Source organism: Talpa occidentalis, unplaced genomic scaffold, assembly GCF_014898055.3.
Source record: "Talpa occidentalis isolate TD23 unplaced genomic scaffold, MPIMG_talOcc4v2.1 talOcc4.2, whole genome shotgun sequence".
NCBI lineage: Eukaryota > Metazoa > Chordata > Mammalia > Eulipotyphla > Talpidae > Talpa > Talpa occidentalis.
In genome coordinates this window covers 103,556,648-103,573,924 of record NW_023602073.1, presented here as the reverse complement: position 1 = coordinate 103,573,924, position 17,277 = coordinate 103,556,648, and the positions used below count along the sequence as shown (strand labels likewise).

General features: G+C 46.8%; 1 protein-coding gene across 1 annotated transcript; it reads right to left on the bottom strand.

The window, feature by feature from the left end:
• Positions 1-7,676: 7,676 nt before the first annotated feature.
• On the bottom strand, positions 7,677-15,026 carry PRDM13 (PR/SET domain 13). Its single transcript, XM_037518754.1, has 4 exons — positions 14,883-15,026; positions 13,285-13,416; positions 12,886-13,006; positions 7,677-9,406 (listed from the first exon to the last, which is right to left on the bottom strand). Exons 1-4 carry the CDS (start codon positions 15,024-15,026, stop codon positions 7,677-7,679), a joined length of 2,127 nt encoding a protein of 708 aa, XP_037374651.1.
• Between the last annotated feature and the right edge of the window lie 2,251 nt (positions 15,027-17,277).

Genomic DNA, 17,277 nt, shown 5'->3' with positions numbered 1-17,277 from the left:
GCAGTGCCGGTTCAATCCCCGGCTGCTCCCCGGCCACCAGGGAGGGTCCCGCATGGCACGCAGACCTCTCCTGCCACTCGCTGCTCCCCTCAGCAGTGTGCTTCAGTCCTTCTGCCTGCTCTGCTCCCCGCTCTAGCTCTGGTGAATTCTCTCACCCTCCCGCGCTTCTGACTGTACCCAGTGCTTGTATAAATAAATAAATAAACAAACAAATAAATAAAAATAAATCTTTAAAAAAAAATTAAAAAAATTCTTAAGAGAACAAAAGAATGGATGGAGGCCCCACTAATCTCTCCCTATTGCAGAAGGTAGTCAAGAGCTAAAGGTAACTCTGGGTTTTATACCTATGGAATGAAAGGAGTAAGTTTAGCAGTCATTAATCATCCATCTCCTAGAGGCTGGTACAGCTCTGACATTGTTTTGGCCAGCTCAGAGTCCTCACTGACCATCTCCCCTCTGCAAGCAGTAATACCTTCTGAGAAATACTTGCACCCCCACCTACAAAATCACTTAAGCAAAAGTTACTCACTGAAATATTCTTTATAGAAAAAGCCAATTGTCCATCAACAGAATTATAGACATCCCTATATGTCTATGCTATAGAATACTATGCAGCACTACAAAGAAAAAATTAATGAGAAAGCCCTCTCAGTTCTACTATGGAAAGAATACCAGAGTATATTATTTAAAACAACAAGACTCAGAAAAAAATCTTTACCTTAAGGAAGAAAACTAAGAATATATCCACTAAAACTACAGAAGAAACTAAAATAGTTACAAAGTTCAGGTCCAGATTTTACAGATCCTAAAACTCACAGAGATGTGGAGGAAACTCTTTAAAAAAAAAAAAAGAAGAAGAAGAAGAAGACAAAATTAAGTACAGGTCTTAGAAGGAACTTCCCAACCAATCTATCTCTAGCAATGACCTCTGGGAAGACAGAAATGTACAAAAATGAGGTAGTACTAATAATCCTGAAAATAAATTTATATTGGCAGTTTTGTCTTTGAGCATGTGAGCTTTTACCTACTTAAAAAGCAAAATTAACTCTTTTTAATGGCTATATCCAGGCTTAGTCATTCAAGGTCTCACTCCTCTCTTTCATTCAATCCCAATTTCTTACTCTAGTTCGGTTTCATTCTGCTCCCTTGTATCTACTGGGATTTTGCCTCAGCCTGACTTTTTCCAGGTAATAATATGCCTGGTATTTTTATTTTGCCCCTGATTTCTCTCCTTTGGATCACTCTCAGTCTACCACAATGAGGGCAGCATCAGGCCAACCCAGCTCTACCACTGCACACAGCCCACTCCAGACTCTAGGAATCCAGCCTGCTACACGTAAAGAGTTTGACAATTGACTGAAATACCACACAGGTGATCAGTCCTGGGGGATGCAAGGAGACTGGGGATTTATTTTAAGTCCTAACTTGGGAATTGGGTGATTCTCTAGCAATGTGCAACTAGTCTTGAAGTTATTATTTTCTTTCCTCAGGACCACAAGTAGGCCACTTCAGACTCATTCTCATATACCCCTTGTGTTTAATCAGACCAACCCAGGTTATACTGAACTGACCCCCAACTTCATAGGTGTTAACCAGAATTGGAATGATTTCAAGTACAAAACAAGATGGTGTCTAATTTGACCCTGGTTCCAGCTGAAAAAACTTGGGAACTGACTAATTTTTCAGGTCACCTCATCTTTGCCTATAAAATATTCAGTGGAGGGGCCTCCCCTGGTGGTGCAGCGGTTAAGCCTCTGCAGCGCAGGTTCGATCCCTGGCCCCCCGCAAGGGTCCCACATGGCATGCAGACCACTCCTGCCGCCAGCTGCTCCCCTCAGCAGTATACTTCTGTTGATTTGCCTGTTCTGTTCTCGGTTCTGGCTCTGGTGTCATTCCCTCACCTTCCTGCGCTTCTGACTGTACCCAGTGCTTGTATAAATAAATAAATAAATCTTAAAAAAAAAAATATTCAGTGGATCTCATTTTAAAGGTTTTGTACTACATTTCTCCACACTTTCTACACCAGATCACAATGTTTTAAAAAGGATATATAGCATGTGGAGAATGAGGTTATGGAGTGAAGAGGTCTAAAGTTGAATTGGGAATGTCTAGCTGGCTGTGCAACATAAGCCTCATTTCCCTTGTCTGTAAAATGGGTTGTTATTAAAAACATAAATGAGAACATGAAGACCTAATGAAACAAATGCTGTCAACGAAACCTTAAAGCAATGGGTTTTTCCCTCACTTTATCAGCAGAATATTGGTCAAAATAAATATGTCATCCCAACTTGTAAAGTCAAGCTAATACTCAAATTGATTTTGGAAACAAGCATAGAGCACAGTATATGTACAAACACCTATAATTTGCAAAGGCAGTACTCTGAGACCACATTTCAGCATGTTAGCCTCAAATAATTCAGAAAGGCTACTCTAGTGTATTTTCTTTTCTCTACGTCTCTTTGGTGCTAAGGCCTTTCTCCTGCTTTCTGAAAATCACAAATAAGCTTATAACATGTGACATCCTGATTGACTCATTTCTCATTGGATCAATTTTTATCCTACCTGAAAGTGTTTTGTTGCTTACAGATGTTTTCTGCTATGGTCCACTGCATTCAAGTGAGCTTAAACCTGACCTGGTCTCCATATACCTTAAGGTGATTATTCAGGAATCAGCTGCTCAGTGTGTCAAGTATACAATTGTATCTTTCTGTGGGTTGTCAGAGGTTGAGAAAGAGATAAATTAAAAATCATCTTTGCACGTCACTGTGTTCTTATGTAAAGCCATCTGTTATCTCATCTCTCTTCACTATGTCTCCTGCCACACAAGGCCTTTCCACATAAGGCGTTCTACAGAAATCACTAGAACTGAGTGTCTCATTCAAGTACACCTTGCCATGTAAGAATAAATTTTAAATCATTCCCTACTTTATGCAATGTCCAGAAATATTACTGTACTGTCAACATTAAAAATAGAAAATGTGTATTTTCAGTCATTTCCTCAATATTAATCACACAAAAGAGTATGTGAATAGAAGGCCAAAATAGAGACTACTCATATTTGGATCTCTAACATTTTATTTTGAATAAAGATTCCCCACTCTACATGTTCCTCTTAATTTGTTTAATTCTAATTACAAAAAAAAAACCCTGCCCTTTATGCTAACACCTTTATAATCTTCAATGGACCTTTGCTTTAGTTTTTATCTACTTCCATGAATGCTAAATTTTAAATAATTAAAACATTCTGTATGTGAAATAAAATCAGTGTCTTCAAAATGTTTACCCACATACATAGTTCACCTAATTGTGTCCCTTTTTGAAGGGCCCTCGGACGGTTTGCAAGCCAAAGGCATTAACAACTTGTCTGTCCTACAATGGTTACACCTAATTTGAATTAAACTACGGTCGCAGATGACAGAAGCGCTCCTTTCATCTTTTGTAGGAAGGTCACCCAGCCCAGATCGAGCGCCACGCTCCTTCTGGAACTAAACACGTTGGCCCCGCCGTCTGTTGAGTCCTCCCCTTCACAACTCACACCTGGGTGGCCAAGGGTCACGTCTGACCTCCCGACGGTGCCAGCGCCTCTGCCCCTTCCCTTTGGGGAAGCAACAGATGGCGAGGGCGCGCGGCGCTGGTGCCGCAGCTCCCCGCCACGCAGGGGCACTTAAACAAGAACTAGCTTGGCAACGCAGGGGGAAAGCAGAGGAGATTCCCGCATCTCTCCCCCCTTCCAGGGCTCCCAGACCGTACGCCAACATCCGGGGAGACCCCCAGACCCCTTCCCAGAACCCAGAACCTCCTGTTGCCACGGAGAGCGAAGTTTTAAGCCGCGAGAGAGGCACAAGGGACTCCAGGGCACTCACCCAAGCGGGGGCACCGACACTGAGCCCGGGGTTCTCCCCAAGCAGCACCTGGCCAGCCCAGACCTTCCGGAGAAGCTGGCCCGCCACCAATAGCAACCCGGGCTCCAAGGGATGAGCCAATGGGAACGCTCGAAGATAAAGAGGTGCAACCAATGCCCTCGTTCGGCTCTGGAACCCCAGCACCAGCACCCGCCCGGTCGACTGCCCCGAAGCGACGGTGCTGTTGCAACTAGGAGTAACGCTGCCCTTCACCTGTTTCCCTCCCTCTCGCCTGTAAACAGACTCACTAGTCTTGAGGAATTGCAGTTTTTGCTCCACTCTCTGCTCATGCACTCACCTCTCCATTCTTCTGCTTGAAGTCCTCACCAGCCAGTCAAGCATTTCAAAAAAGTGAAAGGAGATGAAGAATATTGTTCCGGTTCACTTAACCACTGTGAGCCATTTGAGCTGGTGTCTGAGCTTGACATGGAACGAGGACTTGATAAGGAGTCTGAAAAAGTTTCTCCTTTGCAGAAAATGTGAAAGGCCTTTATTTGCTGAAGTTGGTGCGAGTTTATTCCTGGCTAGAAGTAAAGGGAGAGAAAGGCTAGTACCCAGGGAAAAAATGTTAATACTTATAAAGGGGCATCGACCCTTATCTTGTTCGTTGATGTCACCAACAGTAAGTTGCTTGAGAACTCACTGTACCTCAGGCTAAGCAATTTACCCACGTTAACGCGCATGATCTTCACTACTAACCTATTATTTATTCCTATCTTAAGATGAGGAAATTGCGGCGAGAGAGAAGCTTGGTCAAGCTATTCAGTGGTGGAGGCAAGTCTAGAAACCCGTATCTATCTGATTCATTCAGGTTAGCAAAATATTTAACATTCAAATTAATTACACCCAGTCTAGTTTTTCATTTCCTAAGATTATGGATCCCCCTTGTTTTAAAACTCAGAAATCCTCAGTAACTTTAGTGTAACCATCAAAATCAGTCGTGTTTACTGGGTGTGGGAGTGGAGAGAAAGGAATTGGACACTTGAAGTAATTTGAGAAGCACTAATTCAACTGAGCCATTTAAAATAAGTAATGTTATTGTTACTGATTGCATAGCACTGATTTTATTTCACCACGAAAATAAAGAAATGCCTTCATTTTATATGCTAGTGTATATACCTATAGGCAAATATACGTGTTTGCTGAGGCAAAATACAGAGAATTACAAATAACCTGTGATTAAGAAGAGCCTGTTACATCTGTGTTCAATATTTATTTTTTATATCAGGGTTTGTAATATAACAGTAGATACCAATTTAAAGAGGGGGGAACAGATGGAGTGGTTATTGGTTTATTAAATATCAATTTGAAATTTATTTCCTTTGATCAAATATTATTTCTGTATGACTATTTTTCAGATAAAACAATAACTAACACAACTTAGTACTGAGCTAGTAAGTAGGAGAAAGAAACATGACTTAAAAGTCAGCTATAAAATCTGGGCAGCCTTTCTTACTTTTCCTGAGGACCTATGCAGTCTGATTTCAGAAAGGTTTTCCAATATTTCTCTATAGGGTGCTTTGGTTTCAAGTAAAATTGTTTCAGAGGGCAGGACCATGGCAGTAAGCTGGCATTGAGAAGCCCCTGGGCAGCCCTAGGCTGAATGTGCAGTTATTCTTGTTCACTTCTAATTTTGTGTAGCAGAGCCATCACTGACCCTAGTGAGCCAAGCCCACTGTCATCCTCTGTGAAGAAAAAAAACCTGTAGATAGCATAAGGATCTGACACAGAGTGAGTCCTCAATAAATGGTAGTGTCATGGTCACCATTTGTACCTGTTAACCCAAACATTTGTTGTTTCTCTAGTGGCTGACAAATTCTCAGCATAAATTTTGTCATAAAAGAAATCTGTTTGCTGTCATCACTCATACTAGTCGTATGCCCTTCCCTACCATAATTCCACGCCATGATTCCTGAAGTGATGGGTCAGGGGGGAAAAAAAAAATCCCTCCAGTCACCAAATGACAGAGACCATGTTCCCAACTGGGAGAAATCAGGCTGCTGCTATAGTCAGAAGTTCAAAAATAAAGTACATGTTTAACTGAATTAAATAATCAGAGTCATATCCAGGTACTTTATTGGCCTAGTAGAATCTTCCCTCCATCCTCTGAATCTTGCAGACGTAGATTCTTAGGATATTTGCCCTTAGCAGAAGGGTTGACTAATTCTCCACTCCTACAAAACTGCAGTAAAATCCTGGGGAAGGGGACTTAGAGAGAGGAAAGTGTGCTTTACAATTTTAACCCACTAAGATATATTACATACTCTTTGTCATAGCTTTCCACTAGCTACAATTTTTTTATACCCATCAATAAGTTCACTATTTCTAACTTTGTTGTTCTAACTGTGGGCCTCCCAGTGACCTTGTAGAGCTTGTTTTGTTTTCTGTAAAATGGGAAAAATATGACCGCAGAGATTGTTAAAGAGTACATGGAAAAAAGAAACCAACAGAGCAAATAGAACCACATCTCCAATAAAATAGATTCTCCTTTAGTATATACTTTGAAAGTCAAAGTGTATGCATCATAAAAGGCATGAGGCAAGCTTCCTTATTTTGCATCCCAAGGAAACTTTTGTCAAAATAGCATATAACAACCAATAGTGAATCTACAGTTCCCTCTGTTTTTGAGGAGGAATCTGTGTGTGTTTTAATTGAAGGTCATTTAATTTCTTTGCATAAAATGAAAACACTTAGCATGATTAACTATAGTTTCAAAAAGCAATCATTATACCCACTATCTTGAAATCTGTGAAATGCACATATTGTAAATGGTAGGTTTCCCTATTATGACACTGTTTAACATTTATTTCAGGAATAATCAAAGCAATCAAGAGTCCTATGATTTATTTATGAAAATCATGTTTAAGTTAGCCATTTCTTTAAATGACCCTGCTGAAATTACTAAGTGAACAAACTCTCCTTTGTAACTTTATTTTTATTAAAGATTGCACAAACTGGAACCAAGACCAAAATACTGAATTCACTGTACATCATTCATTTTAAAAAAACATACATTACATATGTTCTCTACCAAATAGGACATTTTCTTTAAAATTATATATTGCGTGCTCTTAGATTCATGCTTTAGATATTTTACATTTGTCATTATTCTCTTATAAATAATTGCAACTTGACCAATTTGTACACCTGCTACCACTATATATTCAATGCGGCAAAGCCATAGTCTTTGACCAGGTCGGATTAAATGGAAACAAGTGTATGGATAAATGTCACATCTACAGAATTGTGACTACTGTTTAGCCTACGCAGTGAAATGCTAACGTAAATCACACACACACACACAACATCGTTTCAAAAGGCACAATTTCCTCCACAGAAAATAAAAATTTAAAAATTCGTGGCAGTTTAAATCTACGCCCTCGAGGGCGCTGAGATGTTCCCATTAACATGATCCTAAACCTGGAGAGAAATCCTCCTGAGCGCTCGGCCAAGAGTGGCGCGGAGGTGCAGGCGTGGAGGATGTGCCTCTCCAGAGCCTTGCAGCGCATCCGGCCCGCCGCCCTCTGCCCAAGAGGGCAGATTTCTCAACGCCACCTCTAAACCTTTGCTCTGAGTTTCAGCAACGCACCTGGGATATCTCACAGTTCAAATTTGGGGCCCGATCTAAAAAATAAAAAAATAATAATAAAAAAAAAGTTTTGTCCACTGGTTCCCTCTTCTCACCACCAGGAGCGCCTCTTCTCCCAGAAAAGAACCCCTACTTCTCCCCATCCACGCCCCCCACCCACACACACCCCTTCCCGGGAGGACACGTTATGGGTCTTGTTCGCCTGCGCCCCCAGCGTCGGGGTCGCTCTGGTCGTCCGTGAAGCAGACGTCCACGTCGCTGTCGTCGCTCTTGGCCTCCCCAGGCTCCGGCGGGTAGTCAGTCTCCGGCCTCGGGCCGTCGCCCGGCTTGGCGAGCAGGTTCTGCCCGGGGTGGCGGGACTTGACGTGGCGCTCCAGGTCCCGGCGGCGCACCAGCACCTTGCCGCAGAACTCGCAGCGGTAGGGCGTGTTGCCCTCGGCGTGCAGCCGGATGTGCTTGTTGAGATTGCTGGGGTCGCCGAAGGGCCGCAGGCACACCTTGCACTTGAGCGGCTTGTAGCCCGTGTGGGTCCGCATGTGGATCTTCAGCCCGTACTTACGCGAGTACAACTTGCCGCAGTAGAGACACAGGTGACCCGCCTTGGGCTTGCCCGCGCCCGCGCCGCCAGCCCCCCCTGCGCCCCCAGCCGCCACGACGGCGGACGGCAGCGTCCCCGCGTCCAGGCGGCCGCGGCCCTTGCCGGCGGCCATCTCGGAGAGCTGCTGCGTGTGCATGGCGATCTCTCGGTCGATGCTGGCCAGGGGGCCCAGCTCCGCCGGGCTCAGCGCAGCCGCCGTGGCGGGCCCGCCAAAGTAGGAAATGGACTCGGGGTACTTGAGCAGCCCGCCGAAGTGCAGTTTGAGCGGGTAATAAGCGGCGGCGGCCGGTGAGCCGTAGAGCAGCTCCCCGTTGTAGACGGTGAAGGCCGGCATGACGGCGGGCAGGTGGCTGCACTCGCCGCCCGGGTAGGCTTTGAGCCCGCCGGCATCGAGGGTCGGCAGAGCGCAGCGCTCCAGGGGCAGCGCGCCGGCGGGGGGCTGCTGAGCGTAACGCGCTCCCGGCAGCGCGGCGCCGGCGGAGGTTGGGGCGCGCTCCACGTGCGTGAAGGCAGACCCCTCCTCCGCGGGGCCCGGGAGCAGCGGGAAGCCGCGCAGGGCCCTGGAGCAAGGCAGGCCAGGCGGCGGCGGCGGGTCCCCCGCGAGCAGGCACTTGGGGTGGTGGTGGTGATGGTGGTGGTGCGCGTGGTGGTGATGGTGATGGCCGGCGCCGCCCACGGCCGAGCTGTCCCCGCTCCCGGGGCTCCCGCCGGCCCGGCTCCCGACCAGCAGCCTGCCTAAGGCCAGGCCGGCCCCGGGTTTGCCACCACCCGCCTCCCGGTAGGGGTCGCCAAGCGAGGCCGCGGCCGCCCTGGCCAAGCCCGCGGGCTTGAAAGCCGAGCGCACGCCAGGATAGAAGGCCAGGCCGCCGCCTCCCGCTGGGGAGCCGCCCACGATGCCGAGGAAGTGGCCGTGCCCCCGGGCCGCCCCACTCATGTCTAGGGCGCGATGCGGCTGCTCCTTGCCCTTCTTGGACAGCCCCCACTTGCCCGGGGGCGACGAAGTGGCCGAGGGCGCAGAGGAAACCTCGCGCTTGATGCTCTCCCGCGCTCCGCAGGCCTGGAGGGGCGGCAGTGCCTGCGGATGGGTCCGCAGAGTGGCCGCGGGAGCGGCCGCGGTGAAGTCGGGGGCCGAGGGTTTCGGGGAGAGGTGAAGGCCATCCGCGGCCGGGGCAACTCCTGGGCGAGCCGCGTGCTCCTGGTGCAGGAAGGCGCGGCCCCCGCCGCTGCTGAGCACGCAGTGGAAACGTAGGTGAGCCTTAAGGCTGTTGGGGTATCTAAATGTCCTCCAGCAGTACCAGCAAATGTAGCGCTCCTCCCCTGGGCAAGAAAGAGTGGAAAAGCGACCCCGTGAGAGGAGAAAGAAAATGAGAAAAAGAGAAAGCGCCAACGCACCCAAGGCAAAGTCCAGGTTTTGGCCATCGGTTTGGGGAGAAGGTCGAGTATTCTTGGCTCCCAGCGGGGAAAAAAGTGAGGCTGGTATACCCCCGGTAGTAAGGACACCCACCCCACCCCACCCCACCCCCTCTCCCCGCAAGCTCCCAAATGGCCAACTTTGTTACCATCTCCATCCTCCGGGATTGCGCAAAGACCCAGAGGAGTGATCTGAGCCTTTCCAAGGAAGATTTTCTACAGGCCTTCGAGCAAATCTTCGTTGGGAGGGCAAGACTCAGGCACGCTGGCCAGGGAAGAGATGAGAGCAGAGAGCAGCTGTTGCTTTAAATCAAGTGTTGAGACTGCTGTGCCCGGGCCCATCTGTTGGCGTTTGCAGAATAGGTGGCGTATGTCAAGGAGTTTGGGAAAACTGAACAAAGGCCAATCTAATGGTCGTGAGCGCCTCATTACCAGGCGAGACAAACAATATCCTGTATGTATGGGCCATATGTAATCATTCCTTTTCATAGAACAATGTCTTTTATGTTACACTACCCACCCTTTCCACCCCCTCCCAGACTTAAACACTTTGCCTAAGGTTCTCCTGGAGCGTGACCAACCAAAGGGCCACATAGGGACTATGATTTGCTATTCTTCAAAATTATTTGTATCTTTATTTCCTTTTTAACCCCATTTAATTTGATGGGAGAAAAGAAAAGAATCGTGTCCTGATGTCTAAAAACTGAAAAATTGATAAGATGTTATCTTATGTTCTTGTAAGTTGTTCCACCTGGTAATTCATTAACTCTTAGCTGCACAAGTCCAAGCTTAGTAAAATCCTTGGAAAAGAATATAGCTTATTTTATTACATGAATATATACAGTTCTATATAGTCGATAAATAGATATGGATACTTAACTTTTCATAAGGGCACAGGAACTATATACATACTCGGTTTTGTGGGGGTTGGTGTCCATTTTTGTGTGTTTATGATTAATATTAGTTGTTTATAATTTTGCTAGGGTCTGTGAACACAATCAAGAAACATTGTGAAACAAATTCTGATCACGTGGTGGAAGTTAATTTTCACTCAAAAAGGTCATGTTACATCTTACAGAGAACAACAATCTTGGAGTTTGGTTTCTTTTTAAATATTGTGGATGATAATACTGAAGGGAAAGATGACCTTCAGAAAGAAGTTAGTTGCAAGGAAGTATCCAAAGTATATGTAAATCTCATTTAATGAGATTTAATGTAATGGAAAAGTTAAATTTTCCCTACTTGCATATAAGCAGCTTAAACTTCTAAAACATCACTACAGAAATAACAATGGAAAATTTTTTCAAAATCTTCCTCCTTTCATTACTTTACTTCTGGCCTTGCATGAAGCAAGTTGTCACCCCAGGTAAGTAAGGTAGAAGTTTGAGTAAGGAGCAGTTTATTTAGCTGAAACCAAGGGAGAGCAGCTAGAAAAGGAAGGGGGAGAGAGCCCTGAGATTGATCCTATCCTAGTTGTTTATAAAAGACTTAAAGTTTTTTTGATATTTCTGTTACCTTATATTGATCATCCGTGTAAAATAAATCTTGAAAAAAGAGAGATGAGACATGCTGGGTTCTCTTGGTACATGTTGATTTAATACCTTAGGTAATCCTCCTTCTCCTAAATTCAGAACCTCTCTGTCATCACCACTTTTTAAAGAGGGAGTTTTCACAGCCTGCCCCAGAATGACTCAGCTCAATGTAAAGCCAAGTAAGCTTTGTTCCTAAAACAAAAGTAATGTTTTTCTTAATCTTACTTGGAATTGAATGCCACTAGAGTTAGTCAAAATTGGAAGAAGCACAACCATTCCTACTTATTTCTTCCTCTTTTTGAAATTTAAGCAAATTTATGTTTTCTGTATCAATACAATCTCTTTTTAGTTTATCCGAATCAACTGACATGTTCTTCAGAATCTAAAATTCAACATATGCCAAAAGTATCAAACATACTTCATAAGTGACTTTGCCCCCTCTCCATGTAACCCTAATATTGTCAAGATTTCAAGTATCTTTTAACTGGGGCCATTAAGATTCAAATATTCCCTAGAAGGAAAATGGTGTCTAGCTTGACATTGATTACCATATTATAAGTTCAATTGGCTGAAATAAAAACTTAAGATTGGTCACTCCAGTTGCTACTGTACTAAATTTGAGAGTGCCTAAGGGAGGTGGTTCTGTGCAGAAATGACTGGCCCCTAAAGGCTAGTAGCCTTCAGAGTTGTTCTGTAGTGGCAGATTTGAGAGTGCTCTGCTCTGGGGCTGTTGTTATGTTCCCCTTTTACTGGAAGAAGTTGACAAGAGAATATAATGGGATGCAAGTAACAAACTACCTTAGGATAATTTTTATGACTACAAATCTACATATACACAAAAATCAATAGAATTAATTTACAAAAGACAGTGATATATTGAAGTGATTCACTGTTCTGAATAAACTTCATTCTCTCTTAATCATGAAGTGTTTCTTAATTCCCTACATTTGTGTTAATTTCTGTAACCCTATTTCTAAGGGGATGAGATTAAGCAGGTAATTCAGGAGAGCATATTAAAATGTCTTGCAGCATTCATTATGTTAACTTTAAACAACTATAGTTTCAGAAGAAATTACAATTTAGCAATGAAAAAATAGTTATACTAGCTTTGTGTATTAAAAGGAAATTTCAAGATCTTCACTATTTTAGCATCTCCCAGTCTTCTATCCACAAGAAGTATTCTTTAGTGTTCTAAAGAAGGTTAGAAAATGTTTTTCTCTTTAGTTACTGCACTTTAATTTGCATAAGTCCGCTCTTGGCTTTGGAAGGGATCAAATAAATCTGAGAAGAAACTGGGATACATCCCAGATTCAATTTAAGTAGGGAGAGGGAAGTGAATAAATACTATTTAAATGGAAGGGCTTCAATACCTGACAACCGACCAGCTGTAAGTACCGTAATGTTTCTAAAATGCTGTAGAAAATCATTGCTTTCCTTCAAACCAATGGAAAAGAGATGCCCTCCCACCTTCTGAAAGCATTCCAGGTTTGAGTTATGCTTTTCCAAGTTCATAATATAAGTATTTTGATATGTGAAGCCTTTTTTGTTCATTCTTAATTAATTGTCTTAATTAATTGTCTGTGGGTATGCAATAGCAAAGAATGACCCCGTGAAGTTTATAAAGAGTAGTTTTTACTCTATCATAGAAAGCCAGATTATTAGCATGGCTGTTTATCATTTACTGTTGATTTTAAGGAGGTAATATGAAGTTTCTCTGCCTGCACAATCAGGAAACTTGAATTCAGTTTTCCACAAGCGAAAGGCCCTTCGAATCTAGGGAGCCCCCGCCCAAACCAAGGAGGGCTGTGTTCTTGTCCACCCCCGCTGACCTTGAGGCCCTCTCGGAGGCAGTACCTTTCTCGTCATGCGTCGGAGTTGCAATTGTGGGGATGTCGAACCACTGAGCCAAAGAATTGGAGTACCAAACGGTTAGCTCCTCCCCTGGCTGGACATCTCTCAGCGCTTGGTAGAAGATCTGGGATGCAAGAAACATGATAGCCTGCTGTCACTTCCTGGGTAATTGGTCAAAAGACAACTGGGAGGAAATGTTCAAATCCCCACTGTGATCCGGTGTCACTCTGGAAAAGCTATTGGACCACTTTGAACCTCATGTCTTCAAATGAGGAAAATGAGGTTGTTTGGGACATTTAATTGAGACCACTAGCTAGAGCTCTTTTCTCTTACAATTGATGGCCACCTCAGAGACAGGGAAGTAGATAAGAGTTGGCAGTCAGGAGGCGGAGAGCACAGTACCTGTCCTCCGGGTAAGTCTGCAATAGCTTCCAGAGTCTGTTCCTGGGGGTTCCTGGCTGCTCGGATTAACCCTATCCACTCCAGAGGGGAGCCCCCCGACTCGTCCACCAGCTCCCCTCTCACCATGCGCACCTGCAACACAAGTAGTAGTGGTTCTCCCCCGCCAACCCAGAGGGAAAGTTTATCCTCCACCCCACCCAACTAGGGACAATGGTTTGTGTTCGCTTTGGTCAGACTGCTATAGCTTGCTGTGGGGGAGCATAATGCCTTAGAACCTTTGTTTGGGGAAAGAAGAAAGAAAGGAGCCCTCCCAAGTCACCCCACCTTGGCAGCACGAGGAGAGCATCATCCTTCCTGAGCACCTGGTCGCATCTTGTACCAGGACTTCCCTGCATCCCACCCAGCTCTGCCTCTTGTCTTTCTGAGAACAGCCCTAAAATCAGGGTAGAAACGTTTAGAAGCCAGTCCTAGAACCCAACATGTGCCTCACCCCCTCCCCTGCCTCCCATTCTTGCTGCACCGCGCAGAGGTGTGGAGATACCCACGAGCCCGACAACGAAAGTGTTTGAACAAAGCGGCCTCTGCCTAGCCGGCCATTTAAAAGCAATTAAAGCGCGTTTAAGAAGAAGGCGTGGTGCGCAGCAAAGCCGGCTTCAGACTGCTGGGGAAGACCATCAGGCGCAGGAGCCAGATGCGGGTCCCTCTGGGCACCGGAGCACTTTCTTACAAGAAAGCGGCAGGCAGCGACGAGCCCAAGCTCAGGTTCTCACCTTACCCCTTCATCCCCAACGACTCCTGCCTCCATTTTTCCCTCTTTTTGCCTGCTGGGACCCCACCCTCCAATTGCGGGGGGGTGGGGATCGGAGGGGCTTTAAAACCCGAATTTCATCAATATCGCGACCCTGTGCAGGGAGGCATCTCTGGAGGGTCGGCTCTGACGCCTCCGGGCAGGGAACCTGGACTCTCAGAGCCCGGCCGCTGGTACTGTGACCCCGTGCTTTACGCGCACGGGCGTTCCTTGCCCTCGGAACCCACCTCAGAGCCACCCCGGGGTTCACTCTTTCTCCATTCACCCCAAACCCACAGGCAGACGTCCGCGGAAATACATTATGGGGAGGCGGTAAGAACTGAGAATTTCCCAAGGATTATTTTTTCGGAAGAGAGGAGATGATTTTGTGAGAAACCCAAGCTTCAATTTAGCATTTTGAGGTTTTGAGGGTAATAAAGTGAGAAAAGTCCTCCACGCTCGGTGCCCCTAAGGAAAAGACGCCCAGAGGTGGGGAGAGGGAGGGGGGAGCCTCGGCGACCCAGACCCCAGAGAGCAGGCAAGCTGCGGGTTCGCAGCGGTCCCAGCATGGAAAGAATCTGGTGCACATCACCAGTGGGCCGTCCCTCTTGGCCACGTCCTCTCCCCCTCAGCCCGGCCCGCGTCCAACTCTCAGTACGACTTTTGGAGAGTAAGCTGAGTCCCCTTCTACCTGGCAGAATTGGCAGGTAACGACTCGTCCACCCCTTTCCTCTACTGGTCCTCTACCCGGTTCCTGGGTCAGGGAAAAGGGAGGCGAATAGCAGGGGTCGGAGGTCGGAGTGGCTAATACCTTTTTCTTGGGCCCGGGTTCCCTGCGGTCTGACAGGTACTTGCCCAGCTTGAAGGTTCCTGGCACGGGCCCGAGGCGCAGGCCGGCTGGGATGCAGCAATCGGCACTCACGCTGGTGGCCGGAGCGCGGGCGGCTCCGTGCATTGCTGCCGCCGCCACCAGGCAGGCGCGCGAGCGCGCGGGGTCCTCGGCAGGGCGCGAGTGACAGAGTCCGAGGCGCGCTCTAGCCAGGGAGCCGCGCCCCGACGTGCGTCCTCCGCCCGCGGAGTGACACGGCCGGGCATGCACTGCGCCTTTTCAATCCGGGCGGGCGCCTTTTGGCACCGCGAACGCAAGGGCGCCGAGTTTGGTGAGAGAGTTGCGCTGCGGAGCAGCTGCAGAGTCCCACCCGAGAGGGTCACATGGAGTGGTTCCCTCAGCCCCCTGCATAATCGAGGCCTCTGAATGGCTGGCGCACAATGGTCCAGGCGACCTTCCCATTCCTAAAAATCCAATTTGTCAAGGGCGAAGAAAAGGCTCTGGTGAATCAAAGGTCCGGCGGGACCATTAATCCTCAGCATGGGGTATTGTCCTCGAGACAGTTACGATATTTTAAGTGACAAATCCACTGTATAATTTCTCCATAAATTTTACTTCCTTTTATTGTTCGCCGACAAACCAGTTTTGGGAAATAAGTGACTACTTTAAGTCTACTTGGCTGATTCCTTTGAGCCTTGGTCTACTTCAAAGATTTTTAATTCTCTCCCCTTGGCTTTATTGTAAGGAGATTAAACAAAGAGATGGGGACTGTTTGGAGGACTTGTTAACTTCTATTGATTTCTGGCGTGTGCCATACAGAAATTAGGCAGGTACTTGATGGGAAAACACCAGAAAATACCTACACTTTTTAAATAACGACCATATTACCATTTCAGGGGATTGGGCTCCGGCCAGTCGTCTATTTAGAACCGCTTTATCGTTCCTTCTGTCCACTCTCGCCCCGATATAGGAAGCGTCGAGGCCGTTTTGGGGAGGCGAGGTCAGCTGTGCAATAGTGCTCTCTGGCCCTCACTTTCTCTGGAGAAAGGGAAGCAGCCGCAGGGTGGCGACTTTGCTGGGGATCCCGAGCCCCGGCTATGGCACCCAAGGTTACCGAGGGGTTCTGCCATTTGGGTTTTTAATCCAGTCTCTTCCACATGTTAACCCGTCGACTCAAATCCTGATTTGCTTTTAAGTTTAAAACAGAAATCCTTTGGGGGGGGGGGCAACTTCCCCACAAATAACAAAGTGGGCTTTTCTTTTTAAAAGTCTTTTTTAAGGTCGTAAAAAAGAGGGAGAAGTGGCTGGCAACCCCTGCCTTTAGCTAGTTCTTGAACTAGGACAACAGGGTTTTCGGAATGAAAACCACAGTGCTCCTCATTTATTTTCGTGAGATAAGCAAGACACCGAGTTCATTAGATATTTGTGCAGCTCTTCCAGCACTGGCCATGAGCTGCTCATCTCAGGCTTCGCTTCCCAAGTCCAATGGACCAGGATTTGATCCCGACATGGTTTTCCGGAAGAGGGCTGCATGGTTGTGGGCTGCCCGCCAGGTGTCAGATGCTAAAGCATGGTACATATGGGTGCAGGACTTCCAGCGTCCGCCCTGAGGAATGCGCCATCAGGTTCTGCTAGCGACAGGTGCGGTTCTTAGAAAACCGCAGGCGTGGATTCTGATTAACAAGAATGGCTGGATGCAAGGTCGCCACACCTGTTATTCCGCACCTTGGAGGGCTGGGCCCTCGAAGATGCTTCTTGTGGTACCCCTCAGTGGAGACATGGTACCCCTCAGTGGAGACATGCCTTAGCCATCCTGGACAATGATGAAGAGACTCAATTCATTAGTCTGTGCTTCTCCTCAAGGCTGGGGGAGTGGGGGGCGGGGCGGGAATCAGGGAATTACTTCAGCACCTCAGTCTCCTAATCCGTGAAAAGGGAACGATGATGCAAACAGATCCTTGGTTTCCACTCCGGGGCTCGTTTGAGTTTGCTGAGACGGTCAGTAGCAATGACCTGTGGGGAGAACACATTCAGGGAACTCCAAAACTCGTGTTTTGTCTAATGGGGGAATCCAGACCAGGTCAAAGGTCTCTAATTAAAGCATCTCAAATCAGGTGCAAGAACACGAGAATGGTCAGCCTCAGTTGCTAACCCAAGACCATAGATGTGGCTGCCGGGGCAGTTAGCAGGCGCTGGAAGGGTCTGGGCAACCACAGCGGGGACCCCTCTGACAGTGCAGTGACGCCAAACCCGGGACCATTTTGTGAAGGAGCGGCCACTTGTTTTTCCTCTTAACCCTTCAAACGCTCCTCTGAGGATCTGGAAGATTGCCTGAGACAGAGGAGGGAGGCTTTGATCAAGCGGCCCCTGAATGGCA

Bases quoted from the DNA above. Each gene is read 5' to 3' on its own strand.
- PRDM13 (XM_037518754.1), bottom strand. From the start codon at position 15,026: ATGCACGGAGCCGCCCGCGCTCCGGCCACCAGCGTGAGTGCCGATTGC. The intron at 13,417-14,882 runs GTATTAGCCACT...CTTGTGTTGCAG, and splicing joins AACCCGGGCCCAAGAAAAAG to GTGCGCATGGTGAGAGGGGA. The intron at 9,407-12,885 runs GTACTGCCTCCG...TTTCTTGCCCAG, and splicing joins TCCGACGCATGACGAGAAAG to GGGAGGAGCGCTACATTTGC.